This window comes from Atractosteus spatula, chromosome 22, assembly GCF_055471065.1.
Source record: "Atractosteus spatula isolate fAtrSpa1 chromosome 22, fAtrSpa1.hap1, whole genome shotgun sequence".
NCBI classification, from domain to species: domain Eukaryota; kingdom Metazoa; phylum Chordata; class Actinopteri; order Semionotiformes; family Lepisosteidae; genus Atractosteus; species Atractosteus spatula.
The window spans coordinates 13808972-13827696 of NC_142727.1; the positions used below are offsets into that span (position 1 = coordinate 13808972).

The 18725-nt window shown below is 37.3% G+C and overlaps 1 protein-coding gene across 1 annotated transcript in view; it reads right to left on the reverse strand.

The window, feature by feature from the left end:
* Window positions 1-12387: 12387 nt before the first annotated feature.
* igsf9bb (immunoglobulin superfamily, member 9Bb) overlaps window positions 12388-18725 on the reverse strand; it is a 160234-nt gene continuing 153896 nt past the window's right edge. The window contains exons 20-21 of the mRNA XM_088939434.1: window positions 14760-14887; window positions 12388-12602 (exon numbers count right to left, since the gene is read on the reverse strand). Of these exons, the coding sequence (XP_088795560.1) occupies window positions 12388-12602; window positions 14760-14887 (343 nt within the window). The remainder of the gene's footprint in view (window positions 12603-14759; window positions 14888-18725) is intronic.

Here is an 18725-nt window from a genome sequence, read left to right on the forward strand (position 1 = left end):
CCTGCTCAGCCTTTCATGATTTCATACTCGCTGGCCGCTCTGCATTACAACTCCATTTGCTTATAAAAATCAGAGCCGTTATATTCTCAGGGCTGTTGACTCTGAAAGTGAGCACCACGAAGGAGTTTGGAAAGAGATAGCACCAAGGAGTGATGTGTGCACACCGCTGCAAAGTCAGCACGCCAACAGAAGTTCAGATCGTATGTAAACATGACATGCAGTCTTTACGAACCTGCCTGCCTCCTTCTCCTTTTTTGTATTGTCATGATCCTTTTTGGATCTGAAACTCAGAAATAGTAAAGGCAGTTACAAAAAAATCTGAGTATATTCCAGTAAGCCTAAATTGGAAACACACTTTTTTTTTGTTTCGCTCCAGTTTTAGAAGTCTTTAGGGACCCCCTCCCCCTGCTGTGACTGTATCACATTTTTTCAAAACAGCTTCATGTATTGGTTCAACACGCATGTGCAGTAACAGATTTCACTACTTACATGGTTTGGATACTAGAGGAAGAAAAACTACATTCTTATATGCCCTGCACTGCCACACGGAGCTCAGTAAAGAGGGGGCCCCTCTCTGTGAAGATAATCTTCCCAAAGCCCAAAAGAGGTTGAGAATGATGCAGGGTTCGAGGCGCGGTTTGGAACAACGCGTAGGGAAGGGTGCTACAGCCAAACAGACCTAGACCTTCCCCATGCTGTTGTTTTGACTATGGTCTCACTCATTAAGACAGAAGGAAGATAACGGGCTCAGCTGATAATTTGATGTCCTGTGAGACTCGAAGGCCAGATTCAAAAACATGGCTCGTCCAGGTTAAATGTTCACGTGCAAGAGATTAGAATAAAAATTAATTTAGATGTATACATCGCCTAGCCACCCTTCACATTTAAAACAACTGGTTATGATTATACATCTGCAAGTCAGCTAGACACAAGTCTATTCCTAAAGTGGGAGAGATCTCTGTTCATTTTTTCCCGCACTGAATAGGTAGAGGACAAGAGCTTAAACAGGTTACTCCATGTTTCCTGCTCATATTATTTTTAACATGGCCAGAATTGTTTTCCCACAGTTTTTCAAAATCAATTGTAACCTGCAGAAGAACTGCTGCTTGTGCTTTAACATTTACATAAGAGGCAGGGGGACACAATTACAGGGTCGCTAATGAACATAATGAGATGCTTAGCTCTGCAAGTCACAGCACTGGAATTGGTAATTAAATACTTTCCATTGCATCCTGACTTGATATGCAAAGGCCATTTTTATAGGCTAATCCTGTGATTCATAATTTGAGAGGAACAGGAACCTTTCATCTGCTGTCTTTACCTAACATGCTTGACTTTAAAGGATATTAACCCCCTACTCCATTCCCCATATTTAATGACAGTGACAGTGGAAAAGCATCAGACTAGAATCCCTGCCACTTAATACTTGCAAAGATAATCATAACCAGAGAATTCAAACGAGCCATTAGATACTGTGTAAAAAAGCATTTGTATAGTAAATGCCTTTTTGTGTAAATGCTGTAGTTCTCTGAAGCTTTTTAAGTTGTCAATTAAACCAACCCTGCATCTAATTCTCAAGTTAAGAAAAATTTATGTCACACTAAGAATGATGGTATACTAAGTTTTGATTTTTTATTTTTTGTACACAACCAAAATGCCTTGTCAATATGTGAATAATATATCCATTTTTTTTCTTAAGTCTTTTATGATACAGTATTGCTTAACGCAGCAATGGATACAAAAATAAAATAACTTATAACTTTTATATATCTGGAAAAAATGGAACACTCTAAGCAACAGCAAAAATAACCCTTTTTCCCCATGTGCAGATAAGCAACATCTACACTGGTTGTTATTGTTACCTTTAATAATATTTTTTTGTTAATAATATTAAGTCATTAAACTAAAATCAACTGTAGCATTAAACATTTTATTATTCACATTAGAGAGATTTACTAACGGAGGTCTGCTATTTGTTACATGTGTTACCGCTGGAACGGGTAAAAAGATATACAATATGGTATAACAAGTTTGTATTCACCAGGTGTATCTATGTGCGTAGTTCGCAATTAAGCAAATCATAAACATTTCCAGTTCTTGGTTTTTAGACTGCTCTGCAAAAGTGTTTTTCTCCTTATACAAGGCAGATCTCAAGTTATAAAAGATAAGCAGAATCGCTAAGCCTTTTCGGATAAAGTCACATTGTTTCCTGATTCTTTGGCCCTGACCATTTGTGTCGAGTTGGCAGCAAACTGATAGACAACACATGCAGAATTGTCCACTCTTCAGTAATAAAAACCTCTGAAACATCTGTAACCATAATTGTACTGTTACAGACAGTAATATAAATCCCATTAGTTCATTTCTCTTCATGAACGGAGACCCAGACTGGAACACAAGACTGAAAGCTGTTGTCTGTTGTTTAAAAAAAAGTTCAAACTACATGGTGTAAATTCACCTGCTTGTAATATTACAATTTTGGTGTAAAGACACTGAAAGACTGGACAAATTGCAAGCAACATGTTCCTGCCAACAATTCATTTTTGACACTAAAAATGATTTTTTCTTTTGAGAAATGTGTAGTCACACCTTCACAAGACAGTTCACCTTATGAGTCATGGTCAGCTCACTAATTATAATAGCACATTTACTGTATATCCAAACTAACCAGCTTGGAATACGATTGTAGAAACAGAGCTTTGAATGAATGTTGTAAATGCTGAAAAGAGGAAAAGGGCTCTGATTGTGGCAACAGCCCTAACAAAAGATTGTAATTGTACCTAAAAAAACATTTTTGTCCATAGGGACCTTTTCAGCAAATAAGCTGAACCACCACAAACTGGAGACATGCATCACTTCTCCAACATACTTCTCTGAATCCCATTTCAGCCTCTCTTGAAACAGTGCTACAAGCAAAAGCACTCCAATGGCAAAATTAAACAATTCATGGTTTCTTGGATAGGGTGAGTGCTTCCTGACAGAATATTACAAGATCATTTACTTTTCTCTACTTTAGTAACAAACGCCATCTGTGAAACAGGAACAAGAACATAATGATTTACAGTAGCACTCCTTCGTTTTGTACATGTTGAGCTACGTCAGGCCTTTGCGTTCTGAAACCACAGCAGTGTTGGGTTCTTGATTTAGTCCATGTTGGTGGTGAAATCATGAGAAACTTTTCTGAGCTCTCAAAGACAACCCATGATTTAGGTGGAGAATTCTTGGTTAGTTTTCTGTAATCGTGGAAAATCTGCTACTGCATTCGGCAGTGGAAGACTGTCCCATTCATAAGGGGTAATATGGTGCTGTCTACAAGCCCTGACTATGGAACAACCTCACTAGATTTTTAGATTTTAATTCTTGGATTTTTTGATTGATTGGTTTGATTATTTGGATTTTAATAATTTTGGAATTTTATCACAACATTGTAATCTTTATTCTTGACATTAAAAAAAACATTGTGTTGGTGTATTTGTCACACAAAATCCAGTACTGTGAGAAAAAGTAATTCCTCATCCAATTCCAGTTTCATTACATTAACAATAAAGTGCCTTGTGGTATCATTTGTTTCACCAGACATTTCTCTTAGTATGAATTGGAAATAAGGACAGTCAGAGCTTTCATCCTGGTGTAAAGTTTCATAAAATAAGATAGGTGCAGATAGGCTCAAATTTGCAATTTGAGTTTGATTAACATATACGTGTTTAAACAACAGTATGCTTCTCCAATAATATTGTGCATTTTATGGTCTGAATTAGAGGTAAACTGTTCGATACTTAACGCCACAAAAACCAAACAGCTAAAAATATATATATATATAAAAATCAGGTGCTATATATAAACAGCATATATCTCAACACACCAGATAAATAGAATATTCTACTGCATATAAACTTTTTTTTTAATAATTATTCTTCCGTGGCTATAGCAGCAGTTACTGTCTGAATTTAACAATTGTACAAAAATATTTTTTGAGAAACACCAAACACCAATAACAAGACTTTCTACAAGCTTGAGCCATAACTGCTTAGGCAGCATTTAAGTTGAGTTCCACTTAGGGCTTGCTAATTACAAGTCACAGTTACAACCTAGGGAAGTGTTATCAGTATAACAATGGAGTCTTTATAAACACACACATTTGCCCTGTGTGATTTTAATTTTCAGGTCACTAACACAATATAATGGTTCGCATGAATAAACATTTTTTGTATCACATTGAGCTTCATTATCAGTGCTTTCCAAGAGCAACTGGATAAATTCATACATTACCAGCCTCATGTATTGTTCATCTTGACCCATTTTCAGCTGTTGGAGCCTGTTTATGAGATCACCAAATTACTGTGCTTTCACAAGTGATGCTGAAACCACAATATCTACCAACACAGACATACAGACGCCTAGTTTTTTCTATATTTTTCCACTGTTGCCACCTTGGTTTTATAGTTTACAAGACCTCAAATAAATGAGAAAAGGTCTAAGGTTAAATCAGTAATGAGAAGGTCAAAGTGAAATGCCTACTTCTTCTCTGAAACATTTTATATACTGTAATATGCAGATCCCACTTAATATTAAGTGAAACCTAGAAACAGTAATGTGAGTACAATAAAAAAGAAAATGAAGAATTTTATTTATATCCATTTTACATATATCACGGTAGGAGAAACATTAAATTAGAAATCAATTCAAACCATTTGTCATGGTCTGCCCTGCACTGAAGATGGAAACTACTTGAATTAAGAGTGCTTTCATACCCTCAGACTCAACTCATGTTGCCATGTCACTGTGGACAAAAAATGTAGACTTGCTTCCTTTAATATCATCACAATTAAAATGATAAAGTATTCACTTTGCCTTTTGCCATGCAATGAATCAAACAATTTCACTAAAAACTAAAATAAATAACTGCATTGCACATGCCTAATAAAGTAGGGTGCTTTTATGCTTTCTTCATTACTGCACTGAAGCTAATCTGCTATGTGTTTCTCAGCTCTGAAGTGGAAGACTTGACAAAGTGAGGCTCAAAGTCAACATTCCTTCCTAACCCATTCCTCTTACATGCCGTTTTGAGTTTTGTCTTCCCTTAGCACCCTTTGAAAAAAAAGTAAGCTTGTTACCCCAAAACATCCTAACAAATCTGAAGAAGTGAGTAACTGTATTATCATTTTTTTCTCCAAGCATTTAATCTCTTTTAGCACACCTAAGCTAGTTCCTATATCTTTATCTTTTCATTTCCTCTTTCTTTACACATATTCTAAAGCAATAACCATGCATAGAAAATCTTTCAGCTATACAATATGTACATTATACTTCAATACACCGTCCTTCACACTCTGCACTACATTTACCATTATATTTCACTCTTGTGTTGTCTTTATATATTATTTTGTATATTTATATATATATTCTTATTCTCTTTCTTAACATGCAGTAAAATCCCTTTAAACAATTCAGTCTGTACATATAAATATTCTGTTTCATATTCTGATCCATACTGAATTTCAACGGCTAACTTTCTAAAAATTAAGGGGAGAACAGCAACAAATTAAGCTTTTTTTTTGTAGGTACCCTAGGTACCTTGACATATCTAAATATGTTTCAGTAAATCAAATATGTTTAAAAAATTTCAGTTGTAATTTGCAATAGATATTGCTTTTCGGTCATCAACCAACACAGTATTCACAAACATATCTTATAAAACAATTCAGCCCTAGATAGCCCTTTAGAAACTGCTGCAACAGTCAGTGCAGAGACTACGATTGCAAAAAAAAACACTCCTTGAACTTCCATACATATCTATGATTTTCTACTTCAAACCTTAACCACTTGTGAACAGTAAATAAATATTCTTCCTTTATGGGGTGGGGAATTAGAAATATGTACAATATGGTACACAGCAGGACTTTCTGCCAATTAGATAGATATTAACAGGTAACAAGCAATCCTGCCAGTTTACCTAGATTTGACTCTCCAAAAGCTGTTTGCTTTTATATCGCGCTCATATTATTTCACCCTTCCTTTCTTTGTATGATACTAATACACTAATGCAAAATTTCATCAGTAATTTTTTAGTCGACAAAGCCAAACGTCTGTGCAAATAATATAGGGGAACAAGAGTTTTGATCTTTGGTGCTGCCATAGCTTATAAAACCTCAGAAAAGCACAGTTTATAGAGGAAAAGGCAGAGTTTTTAGAGAAAAGATTCTACTTGTAATTTGGAGCCCAAATCATCGAAAAAGGTTAAGAGTTTTAGACAGAATTTTTAAGTTTCCAAACATCTATTCGCTAAACCATGGAATAAGATAAACTTTTCATTTGTCTCTCCTTATACAGTATTTTTCACGTGCGAAAATATGAAAATAAAATGGTAGAGACTGACAGATGTGGCTGTACTGCCCGTTTTTAAAAATGCAATTATTTTGTTAGTTAAAGACTGAAAAATTGTCAATATTGAAAGATTTATTTCTCTCTCCCCTTTCTGTGATTATCTTCATTCAGAACAGCTGGTGTAGTGAGTAATCCATTCATTCTTTTAGAACAGTATTAAGACAATGAATCAGCTCTCTGAGAACTGACAGCTACTTAGGTCTACAACATATGGTAAATGCTGCTGGAGCTTCCTTCAATACTATTCAGTGAAATAACTTATTACCGGACTGCACTGGGAACAAAAGAGTAAATGGCTCGTTATACATCATTCTGTTCTCTTCAGTTATTGCACATCTGCTTCAACAAAGATCTTGCGATGTGTTCAATTCTTTCATCTCGTTCTGTCCTTCAGGTAGTGTGCGTTACAGGGGGCATTCTTTATATACAGTAGGAAAGCAATTTTAGCCATAATTTTCTGAGCGTTTCCATCATACATGAATGTTTGAAATCAAAACCCAAGACATAAATATGAAATTTATAGAAGCACAAAAACATGCTGAAAAATTAAAAAAGCTCACAGTCTAACTGATATGAATTAATCTAGCATTATTAATAAGTCTATTAATTAATCCAAAATTATATACTGTATATACATTCATTAAAATATAATGCAAAATCATACTTGAAGGACACAGTTTAGGATTGGATATGAAACTTATACTAAAGACCATTCACAATGCAAATCAAAATCTGTATTTTTGCCAGAATCATATTCCCTGCTATAACCAATGTACACTCTGTCCCTGCTAAACACCTGTTCGCTCTTAATAAAAAAAAAACAGATACCCTTAAAAAGGGAAGATTATTCGTTTCAAAGTGTACAAGATTTGTAAAAAAATGTCATGACACTGATGTCAAAGACAAAAACAAAACAGGAATCATCTTTCAAGTTTGTTCTGAAGGACTAAGGAAATAAGGAAAGTGCAAATACTGTATGCACATGTAAGAAAACACAGAGCCAAGTTCTACTGTATATGCTTCAGTTTAAAATGATTTTATACCCAATAAAAAGAAAAAAAAATGAAGTAATCCTTTTAGGCCAAGACAAATACTATCTATTTGATCTTTGAATGGGAAACTACACTGAATATTATGGCTAAAATAAGAAAATAAATTTTAAAAAGAAATCTAGTGCACCAAAATGTTTGGTACTAGAATTTTACAATTGGTCTATGGTTTTTGAAAACAATGGTATTTTCAGTTGTCTTGTATACATACAAAAAAAGAGATTTACTGTGAATACTCGAAAACCATGCACATCAATGCTCCTTGCGGGATCTTATTTTAAGCTACTATATTACGAAAAATAGTGTTTCCTAGGTGAAATGTATACCCCAATGTTCAACAATAAGCATATTAACAGCATTTACAGGGTATTTCATATGCACGCAGTATTGCAGCTAAAGAGAATCTGTTTCTGATATTACCAGCCAAAAGCTGCATTAATGACTGCGTATAAAAAATGGTAAATGCGTACATCATGAACATTCTGGTCAATACACCAATTATATTAGACTAGTGTACTTCACACACACTTGGATTTGTTGCAAATACAGTAGTATTCTATCAGAAGTACACCACTACTACTTTGTCTATGCATGTACAGAAAAAACCAAACACTTGTTTTATTCCACTTACAAGTAGCAAACATTTATCTGCAGCATAACAGTAAAGCCTATGTGGATTTATTGAGTAAAAATCAGAGCACTGGTATTGGTGAGTGTTTGATTTTGGAAACTTTTTGAAAGATATTTACTTGTACAACAGAAAAGGTTTTCCATGTACATTAGTGTCTACTGTCTTCAACAAATAGTTTCTTCTTATTTCCTAATATGCTCTGAGTTTATTTTGATTCTGTCTACCACACAGGAATGATCAATAAGCTGTAGAAAACTAATGCACAGGTAGTATGCCTTCTGAATGAGAAATTGTATACAGCTTAAAATTAAATACAAAAAGTACAAAAATCTATTGTTGTAAACAGAATTCTGCATTAGAAATACCCCTTTGAAACTGCAGAACTTTCATCGTTTTCCACAGTTTGGACAGCACCCCAAAGGATTCTAGCTTTGCCAACAGCTGAGTAAAATTTTGTCAACTCAGAATACTTTAGCAAATATTTTTGTTGAAACTTTAACGAGCCTCCCCATTCAAACAGCTGCGAGGTCTAGTGTAACAACAGGAAGAGGTCTGGATCTACCGTACCTTTTGAGCTCAATCAATTTGACTTCTGGAGGTGAAGTCCATCCTCATACTTGAAATTCAAAGAGAAATCACATTTCCTAACCTCCGACTCTGCACCCCACAACTCTCTTAAGATTCTTGTCCCCACACTATTAACAATATTGCAAAGGAAAACAGCAATCGACAAAATCAAAGCAAAAACCTCCACAAAAAGCCAACATATTCTCTTTTTGACAAAAATTTCTATTCAGAAATTGAAAAGATCTATTTGACCTACATTTTGATTTGTGAACTGTGTCTTGTTCTTCAGAACCAGATAATGATCCCTACTCCTCCAAAACATTTACGCCTGCCACCTAGAGCCAGTTGCAAATAAATGCTCAGGTATTTTCTTCTGAGAATATTCCTTAAATAATAAAGTATGTCAGAGTGGGGGGGGGGGGAAATATATTTTTTTACACTGATCCTTTCAAAAGAATTTGACAGTCCGTCATTGTCCACACAAAAATATTTCATATATACAGTGTATAGTATATATGTTTATACTGTATATATGTATCAGTTGGAGTTGATTCTTTCTGAAGTTGAATATAAAAAAGATGCCAGACGATCTGTGCAATACTCTTGAGCAGAGGATGTCAGCACTTATGCATGTGACTCACAGGATCCTCTGCTTTGAGAGTTGTTTGTTAGACCTTAATTTCGGAGACTTAACTGGTCAAAATGACCACTTGGCATTTGGTTCACCTTTGCTGAAGGAGAGTATATTTTCAAGAAAACTAGCAGGCCAAGCCCAAATGCAAGTCTAAATAAAAGCGAGTTCTGTTAATGGACTTGTTGCTATCGTAAGTGTGTACAATGTACCCTGTGGGCCAGAGGTCAAACAAGCAAGCAAAATTGATCCCTTGAAAGCAGTTGCTTTCAGCTTTCTCTGTCCCCAAACTGACAGTCACTTTATCTGTTTCTCAGAGGTTGCAGAGGTCTCAGAGGTTGCAGGGCACACACCTTGAATTATGTCCACTGTTTAAAACATTAATTGTGTGAGACCCAGTGAAGATATTGAATGAACACATGAATTGTTCAAGTGCTTGAGATCTTAATGTGGAAAAGGGAAACCAAAAGCCCTGCTTATTATCTTAATAACAAGAGTTTGACATGTTGTTCAATTCACAAATAAGGCATGCCCTGATTACAGGCAACAGATTAGCTACACAAGCAGTCACTGTCAAAAATAATGTTGTGATTTTCCACTGGTTACAACTATGCTAATTGCTAAACTGTGTAAGTAAAATAAAAAAAATTAAGATGCATCAGGCTTCTGGAGGTGCCCTGCCTTAATTAAAGCAGTAGCACTAGGTCCAGTAAGTGAACGTTATTCATGCCATCTCTGAAGAAATGTGAGTCTCACACACACATGCACTGCAAAAGACAGGTTAGGCTATGGCAGTCATTTGATCAGCTGCAGTGGGATCAATCAGGTAAACCATTCAACCTTTTCACACAGCAACCTGAAGTGTATGTATATAAATGCAAAACGAAAAAAGATTTGATTAAAAAATAATTGAGAAAATCTACTTGAAAAGCTTTCAGTGCGATGTGGATCCAATCAAATCTTTGTTTTCTGAACACTTGTCTGAAGAACATTCATTAAGCTAGAAAAAGAAGACTGGTCTATAAAGCACTTACATACTTTTTAAATCCTACTTTCATTTGGTATTTCTCAGGGGTTCAAAAATCGTGTCTGATCCTGTGGGTGAGTGGAACAACCACACTGGCCAACAGGACACCCTGCTGCCTTGAAACCAAACTCTCTTGACATGTCTGACACACTGTTTGTACTGGATATGTAAATTCTGCTGGGAACATACATATCTTCATAAACAAATTCTAAAAAAGCACCATCTGACGTCGAGAACAGCCAAACCCACTAAATATTCTCCAGAAAATGGAGGGCAGCTAGTCTAGAAAGGCGCCAGTAAAAAAAAAAAGCATTCCCTACATGAATGCTTTGGAGGCTTATAAAGATGTAAGGTTGTAACTGCCAAGAGTGGACATTTTTGTTGTCTTGAACCTTTGATATGGTCTAGGCAGTTATATTGACAAACATGATCAACTAAACAAGATGATAAATAGGAGCACCAGGCTACAAAGGCTGCTATTGAAGACTGTTCATTTAGTTGCTCTAAGAAAGAAATCAACTGAGGAAGATTAAGGAGGCAAACAGCACTGAGCTCTCGTTTAAATCAAGACATGCCAGAAGGTGTCCAGACTGTATATTTATAGTGTACTTGACTTAAAATAGAGCTCTCCCATATTCATAAAAAATACTATAGTATACTATGGCACAAAATCCTATCCTCCTCACAGTACAGTACTTGTGTTGTTTTATTTTCTTTAAGGGAGCTGTAGTATTTTTGGCATTACTATAGTACTTTTTTCCATACGGGGTTGTGGACCTTCCTAACAAAGCACAAGTGTGCTCACAAAAGAGGCAACATAACGTCACACCAGTGCTTTTATCAAAAGAGCCCAAAAGGGCGGAGACACCAAGATTCTGCTCCAGTGCAAAGCAGCAATAGTTCAAAGATTGTAGATCTGAAAACCAAGGAGCAAATAGGGATCCAAAATACATTTTTTGGACTGCGGTTGCAGTTTCTGTACACTTTATGCTCAAGATGTAAGTCAATGTTTTACTTTTTTCAAATCGCGGCAGAGACAGCAGACTTCTTTTTTCGTTTGTCAAAATGTGTTTTGACTCCCATTGTGCTTTGCATCGATAAAAAGCTTCCTTTTGATTGAAAATACTGAATCTGCAATGCAATTTCAATAAAGATTAATTCATTATCTGCCTTCTCAAAATGTAAATGAAGGCCACCATTGATTCCGAAACTTTCTGATTTAAGTATTTAATTTCATTCTCACAGCTCTACATAACCTCAGTGTGTCTATTTGTCAAATTTTAGTTGCTCCTGAAATTAAATTGTATTTAAGCACAAAATCTCCACTAGGGCTGTTTTTTAGGTATTAAATTATTTAGTTAGAAGCTTAATTAAATACAATGTTTGTGTTAGGAAATGTAAATGGTAGTTCTTTCTTTCAGAACATAATTTAAATAATTTAAATATGAACTATAAAAATTGGTGAGAAGAACTATAAATATCTGTTACCTTTTAAAACCTACTTTTCCAAAGCATTTAGTTATCTCTTTCTCTTACGAAAGGGAGGTGTTTCAAAACAACATCTGAAAGTATGTAGGAGGTAAGAACCAACTGAGGAGACATACATTGTAATGTTCAAAAGCTTTACAATGTGGAAACATTTTGAGATATTCTAAACAAATTAAAACAATGGAAAAAGGCTGAAGAAGGCTACTGTGTCTATTAGAAAAAAGTCCAATTGGGAATAATACTGTAATATATAAATAAAGGGAAAGATTTAAAAAAAATTAAATGCAAAGAAGATGGCCCCTTTATTCAAAATTCTAGTCTGGAAATTGCTGCTAGTTTCTTTTCATTCTGGTTCATTTTTAGCAAGAGTTAGAGCAGACGTATGCTGTTTGTGCCATTTCTTACCACTTAAAAACAACTAAATCGCGTGGGTGTGCCCATAAGGCCTTTGCACTGGAGTAAAACCTTTGGGAATTGGTCCTTTATAAATGACTAAAACAAACAAACAACTCCCCCCCCCCTTCCAAAAAAAAAAAAGAAAGAAAGGTAAACCGTTGGTCTTGGCAAGGAGCTGGCAGATGTGGGGTCGAGGAAGGAAGGAGACTGGTCTTCAGAGGAGTGTGGAGTGGTCAGGATCGGCTGTGTCCATGCTGGCCAGAATGGCTTTCTGGTCCTCTCGAGCCGGGCGCCGGTACAGCAGGGCGGAGAAGCGGGCATAGGGGTCCTGCCTGGCCGGCCGCCTCTTCTTCTTACGGAGGTAGAGAGCTTCTTCGGGCTGGAGTACCTGAGAGGCACGGGGCTGCTGGGTCTGAGAGGCAAGTACACCTGGGGGGAGGGGGGAAGGGCAAAAATGGCATGTTCCAAAAAAATGAGTCGGGAGCACAGATTCTCAGGGCTGCACCCCCAACCTGAATGATAGTAGATGATTGGGTCAGGGGAAAACCCTCAAGTGTCTCCTCCTTCCGTCCACGTTAACACCCTTCAAACCCTGACCCCTCACAGCCCATGTCATAGGGAGCCAGCCTCCCGTCCCCTGTGTATGACGTGCCCAGTGGCATAACATTTACCCTTTCACAAGATATTATTACATATTCTAGAAGCAAGTTTCTTTTGCTTGTCCATGATTTTTAATAGTGATCTTTTCTGCTTTTACTTGATACCAGTGTTAGATGATACCAGAGTTAGAAAACTCTGATTTCAGCCTCTCGCAGCACCAGAACAGATCGAGCTGGCTGGTCTGGCTAAAAAGTAGCTGGTGCTGCGTCAAAATTCCCGGTCCCGGCTTATCTTGATATTACAGTATGAACAGTTTGTGGAGCTCTGAGCTGCTGGAGTGTTACAGCTGATGCAGAGAAAGTCTTGCTAAACGGGGGCTTTTATTGTAGCTGTAAGGCTGTATTTTTAGGCTGTAGGGGTCCTTAAGTGGAAATTTGGAGGATGGCACCACTGAGGGTGATGGACGATGAGTAACAGAGCTTTGTGGGGTGGGGGTGTTATTCTTTGTATTTTAAATAAATCTGAAGAATTATTTGTCAAAGAATAATGTCCCACGTAGCCATCCCTGTAGGCAAAGAGAACATTTAAGGGCCTCCCATGGATTAGGGAAAACCAGAAGTAATTTTGCTTACGAAGAACAATTTCAGTCTCCCTCTAGGTCACTGACAGAGTGGACAATGGTGCATCAATACAAGTCAATTTCAACCTATTTTTCATCCTGAATGAGAACAGTTAGCTGGGATTCCTATTGCCCTAACCTTATGGGAACTAAAAATGTTGATTACAGTTGGTGCCTTTCAGGTTTGAAGCATTTTCTCTTTTTAGTTTCTGTTTAGTTTCTTCCACCACTGCCTTGTTATAAGCCTACTACTGATCTCATTGTCCTGATGGGATTAGTTTTCCATTCATAGGCTACTCCCCTGCAGTACTGCAGAGCTAATAGGTACCCTTCCTGATATCTTCTGAGCTCTCTGTACAGGATTTTGGTCTCAAGAGCCTAGTTTCAAAACCATTTGCCCTGTCGACCATGGGCCACCACTGAAGACTCTTGTAGTAGTTAATTTAACATCCTATCTTGTAATACACAGGATGGTGCTACAGAGTTGCCTGTTTTGGCCAATTAATGACAAAGTTAGATGGCAGTAAGTACAGAATGAGTATGAAATGCATTACCATGTCATAAAGGGAATGCTTCTGAATTTTCAGCAGTGATGTTTTTACGTTGTGTGGATAAAAATTATTAAAGCAGTGTCCAGAACAACTTTGGTGTTGCATAAAGATTTTAAAGAGGTGAAAAGCCATGGAGTTGATTGTTCCAAGCAAGCTTCCTCCACTACTACAGTTAACACACAATACCTTCTCAGACCTCTGTGGAATGGTGGTGGGAGGTCAGTATCACCTGGTGCATATATACAATCTGACTTTGGCCTGGAAAAAAGGAATTGATTCAGTTCTCCACAAGCAGTTGGAAGAGCCTTCACATGACTCAGGAATTAAGAACAGTTGTCAGTTAATGAGAGGGCTTAACGTTGCATCACTGAAACTCATGAGATTTCAATTATCCAGGTGATCTGGGGTTGATTTGAAGGATGTCCTTTAAAATTTAAGAAGGTCGGTCAAACGTTCTTGAAGCTTTGTTTGTTAAGCCATATCTTCAGGGCACATTTATAGCATACCAGTGAATGATCACTAAGGCAAGACACTATATATACAGTATATCCCGGCAAGCAACAGGCACAAGTAAGGATACAGCCTGGACAGGGTGCCTGTCTATTCTAACCACCGCTACACCGTGCTACCCTCTGTTTGATACATAATAAATCCACTTATGATTTTGTTTATTATATATATATTTTTGTTATGATCCCTTTCTGAAGGTAAGCCAGATGAGAGAAGGAAGGAGAGTTTCCCCAGACAGTAATCTGCACTGGAAAACATTTTTAAGTGGAAAATCGTTTTCTAACACGTGCCGGCAGCCGAACTGACCTGTTTTTCTCCTAGATTTGGAGTTGTTGTTGTTGACGGCCACCTTCTTGGGTTTTTTAATCCGTTGGTAACGCAGTGCTTCAAACCTCTCAGACCCTGCAGGGGCACTCGACGCACCTAAACGTTTCCTGGGAAGAAAAGGCAAAATAAGCCTCCCCTTTATTCTGGGATCTAGGATCAATTAAGAATAAAACCCCTCGCTCTTATTCATAAAGAGTCAGTGAACCACAGCTTGCCAGGTCGTTCGTCGTGCCTGTGATGGCAGAATACCCATTAAGGGCACGTCCCATAACCTACAAAACAACTGTAGTTATCACTAACGATCCCAAGTCAGTACTTTTAAAAAATGGCAACAGCAACCATTGTGTCAGTGTGTTAAAACAACAGCAAAAACATTTTCCACATATTTGAGACCTCCTAAACGTCTTAATTTCAAACACTGGGCTGTGACTTGAGTAATGACAGCATAACAAGCTGGAATTTTTTTAAAGAAAAAGAATAATATTCCAGAGTAAATGAATTCTGGCACATAGGAAAATGGCCTTCCCCTATTATGGCTGGTTTGAAAAAGAAAATGGAAATGAAAGGGAGAAATAAAAGTTAAACATTTGCTTACAGAACAGTATAACAAAGTGAGAAGAGCTGTACTCTCTTCATGCCTATGATGGGTGAGAAACTAGACACAATCCCTTCAAGATGGATCTTCAAAAATCAAAAGGCTACTGTATAAAGAACATCCTGTGTAAAAAGTGAGATGTAATAGTGATAACAAAGTAATAACAACCTGGCTACAGGACAATCATCAACAAAAAAACCCCAACAAAAACAGGAGCTGTAAGGCACTGAACACAACCTTCTTGTCATCATGTTCAAGTGCAGATTCTCAACCTACATTTTCATTACTTTGTCCACCCCTGTGACGTTGCAATCCAGCTCAGGACAGTATGAAAACACCCAAAGCTCGTCTCAGGATAGTACAAATGATGTAAAAGCTAGGCAAGACAGTCTGCATGTTCTAGCCAACTTACAACTTGTGAGCTACTGTAACTTTTATCTTTCCTTTACTATTGTGTATCTATTTATAATACTACATACAGTAACTTAATATTAAACCACAACTGCAGCCGTATTTTTATTACCTCATGGTAAATGGGCCATTTTTTCAATGCGGGGAACAGCCTTATGATTAGGAAATACTTAACACGATTACAGTTAAAATGAGCTTTTTTCTTAAAACCATCTTAGTGGATCAAAGAGGGTGGTCCTGGGTAATATTCATTCATTACAACCACTGAACGACAAATTTAAATGTACAAACTGAGATCTCTTTAGGTATCTGCACTAGAATGAGGCATTTTAATTCACTTTGACAAAGGATAAACACTGCTGGGTTACCTCAAGTTGAAAACTCCTGCTGTGTAGCACAGCTTTTCTTTCACAAATAAAAGTACAATGGTGGGTGGATGCAAAAACCTTCATTAATATGGCTGAGACTTTGGAATGATGCTGCAGTTGAAGTGACTGCTTGTATGTACACAACTAGACTGAAAGTATTTATTCCAGGTGAAACTTCAGGCACTTTAGTCCACATAATTGAGCAAAAACAACTTTCGCGAGGCATAATAACACAGTATTTTAGGATGCTGCCCTGCTGCTGTGGCTGTGAAGAGAGAAATCAAAGGACATTAGCAGAAGTGGAAAACACAGCTGAGCAACAAAGCTTTATCGGTATGTGTTCATAGACATGGATACTTGTCTACAATGGGCTTCACCATGCTGACAGGGGGAGAGATGGCGGGAGGGAAAATGGCTACTTGGGAACAGTCACAGAAAAGAAATCAAAGCACTCAGACGACAAATGTAACAAGAATTTATTCTGAGATATATTTTTTTTTGGGATATCGAAGAGCAATATTTAGCAAAGGCATGCATGGCATTTTGCACATGAAACAGGACTTTAAAGGGGAATACTTGCAAGGACTAGGAGAAAAACACGTACTTTATTTGAATTGCAATGCACGTGAATGACTATTGCAGTATACAGAAAGAAATCTAGTGTAGTCCAACAGCCTCCCATTAACCTCCGAGCAACATGATTCTGAACAACTGGAACTCTCAAAAGAAATGTCTTTTTTGGGGTTTCATGTTTATTTAGGAATAACCTGCATACTACAATCTCCTGTGAACAATGAATACGAAGGCTCCTCAGCACCTTTTGTTCAGGATACATACAGTAGAACTACTTAAAGTAAATACCAACAAACTGCCTGCAATGAAATATGTTTTTTCACCCTTTCAGCTGGATAAATCAATCACCATACCTAATGCTTCACTGATCTAGAAAGAAAGTCTTTGTTGTTTTAACAAAGAATAAAGGAACTGCATTTATAGCAAAGGGTTGCATTTTGTTGCTAAGTATATACGTGAATGAGCTGCTAATACAAACGAACAAAAACTCAATTTCAGCTTAGACCTGTGCAATCCTATTAAGGGGTATTTACTCTGGCTGCCTGCACAGTGCTTCTCCTCTCTAAAATTGTAACTGAGTAACTTATCTATTTTGACCAGAGCAGACTGGTCATTACAGATTGCAGATCTACAGTGGGCAACTACAAAAAATGTTACAAAAAGCTGCATGCTTATTTTTGGGGATTTCTTAATGCATTAGTGAGATAAAGATGGATGTATTCCCCTTTAAAGGACGATGTGATTAAAAGCCCCACCTGCTGCCCCCCCCCTTTCAGACATGGATCCAACCCTTACCTATTGCGCTGTAGAGGGCCTGGTCACAACAACGCTGCCCAGATAGCTGAGATCAATCAAAAACAAAGCAGGTAAGACTCCAGGACCCATCAAGAATGGTCAGTTTCCCTAGCCAAGCAAATGAAGACATTGTAACAGGTGAGGGCGCATTATCCTTTGCAACAAAGGTTTCTGAATTGGCCTCCCCTAGCCACTTCTGTCTTGGAGCAAGTGGTGTGTGTGAGGGGGCGTCATGTTGTCAGGTTAGTAGCAAAGATGGAGGGCCTCCTGTGCCCACTGTGTCGTGCTCTCCTTACGCTCTGCAGATCACACCATAACCAAGGTGTCCTAAAAAGCCTGGAACTGGTAACAGAAACGAAGTTCTTTTTTTTTCTGCTTCAGAGGCAGAGGCAGTGTCTGAAACCACTCAATCTACATGAACACAGGGGGTTCCTCCTGTTGGGGCGAAAGATGAATAAAACGGGACACAAGTATTGCCATCCTGTGGTGCTCCTCTCTCTTGAAACCAGGCTTTTTAGGTACCTGAGCTGAATTGGAAAATATTTTACCATGCATCAAGGGAGACTTCTCAAACGCTCTGCCCCAGAGGGACCTATTAAATTACAGTATTTAGGATGCACAGTGCAGAAAAACCTGCTGAAATGCACAGAAGAAACAAATGGGATTCTAGCACATCCTTGGCAAGCGAGAAATGATTCATAGGGGTAGACAGAAGACAAAAAACCTGTTCCCAGACTAGTTTCTTTCAGCACTTTCGGGCTTTATGAAAAGTATTTGAAGTTAAGAGCTGAACATGTACTAATTCAGCAAAGACTGACATTGGGGATCATACAAATACATAATTCATCATACAAACAATCATACATAATATCATACAAAGCTTTTACGATGTTCACCTATAATACAAAAGTCAGTTTTCCTCACATAAAATATACGGTAGCAGACAACACGCTTTGTAATTCATGGTGGGTGAATTTTAATTTAAATTGCTCTGCTTTGAATTGCACTTTGGATGGTTCTAAAGGCACTTGGAATTGTTCACAAACCTTAATGCTTTCTAAAGTAATTATTCACCTTTACAGAAGTGATTACTCACGTTTACTTACCTGTCATTGAAGTCAGTCCGTCTTAATTTTTTTTATTGTTATAAAAAGATTGCTGTAACAATTTAGACAAATACTGGTTTGATAATAACGATAAAAT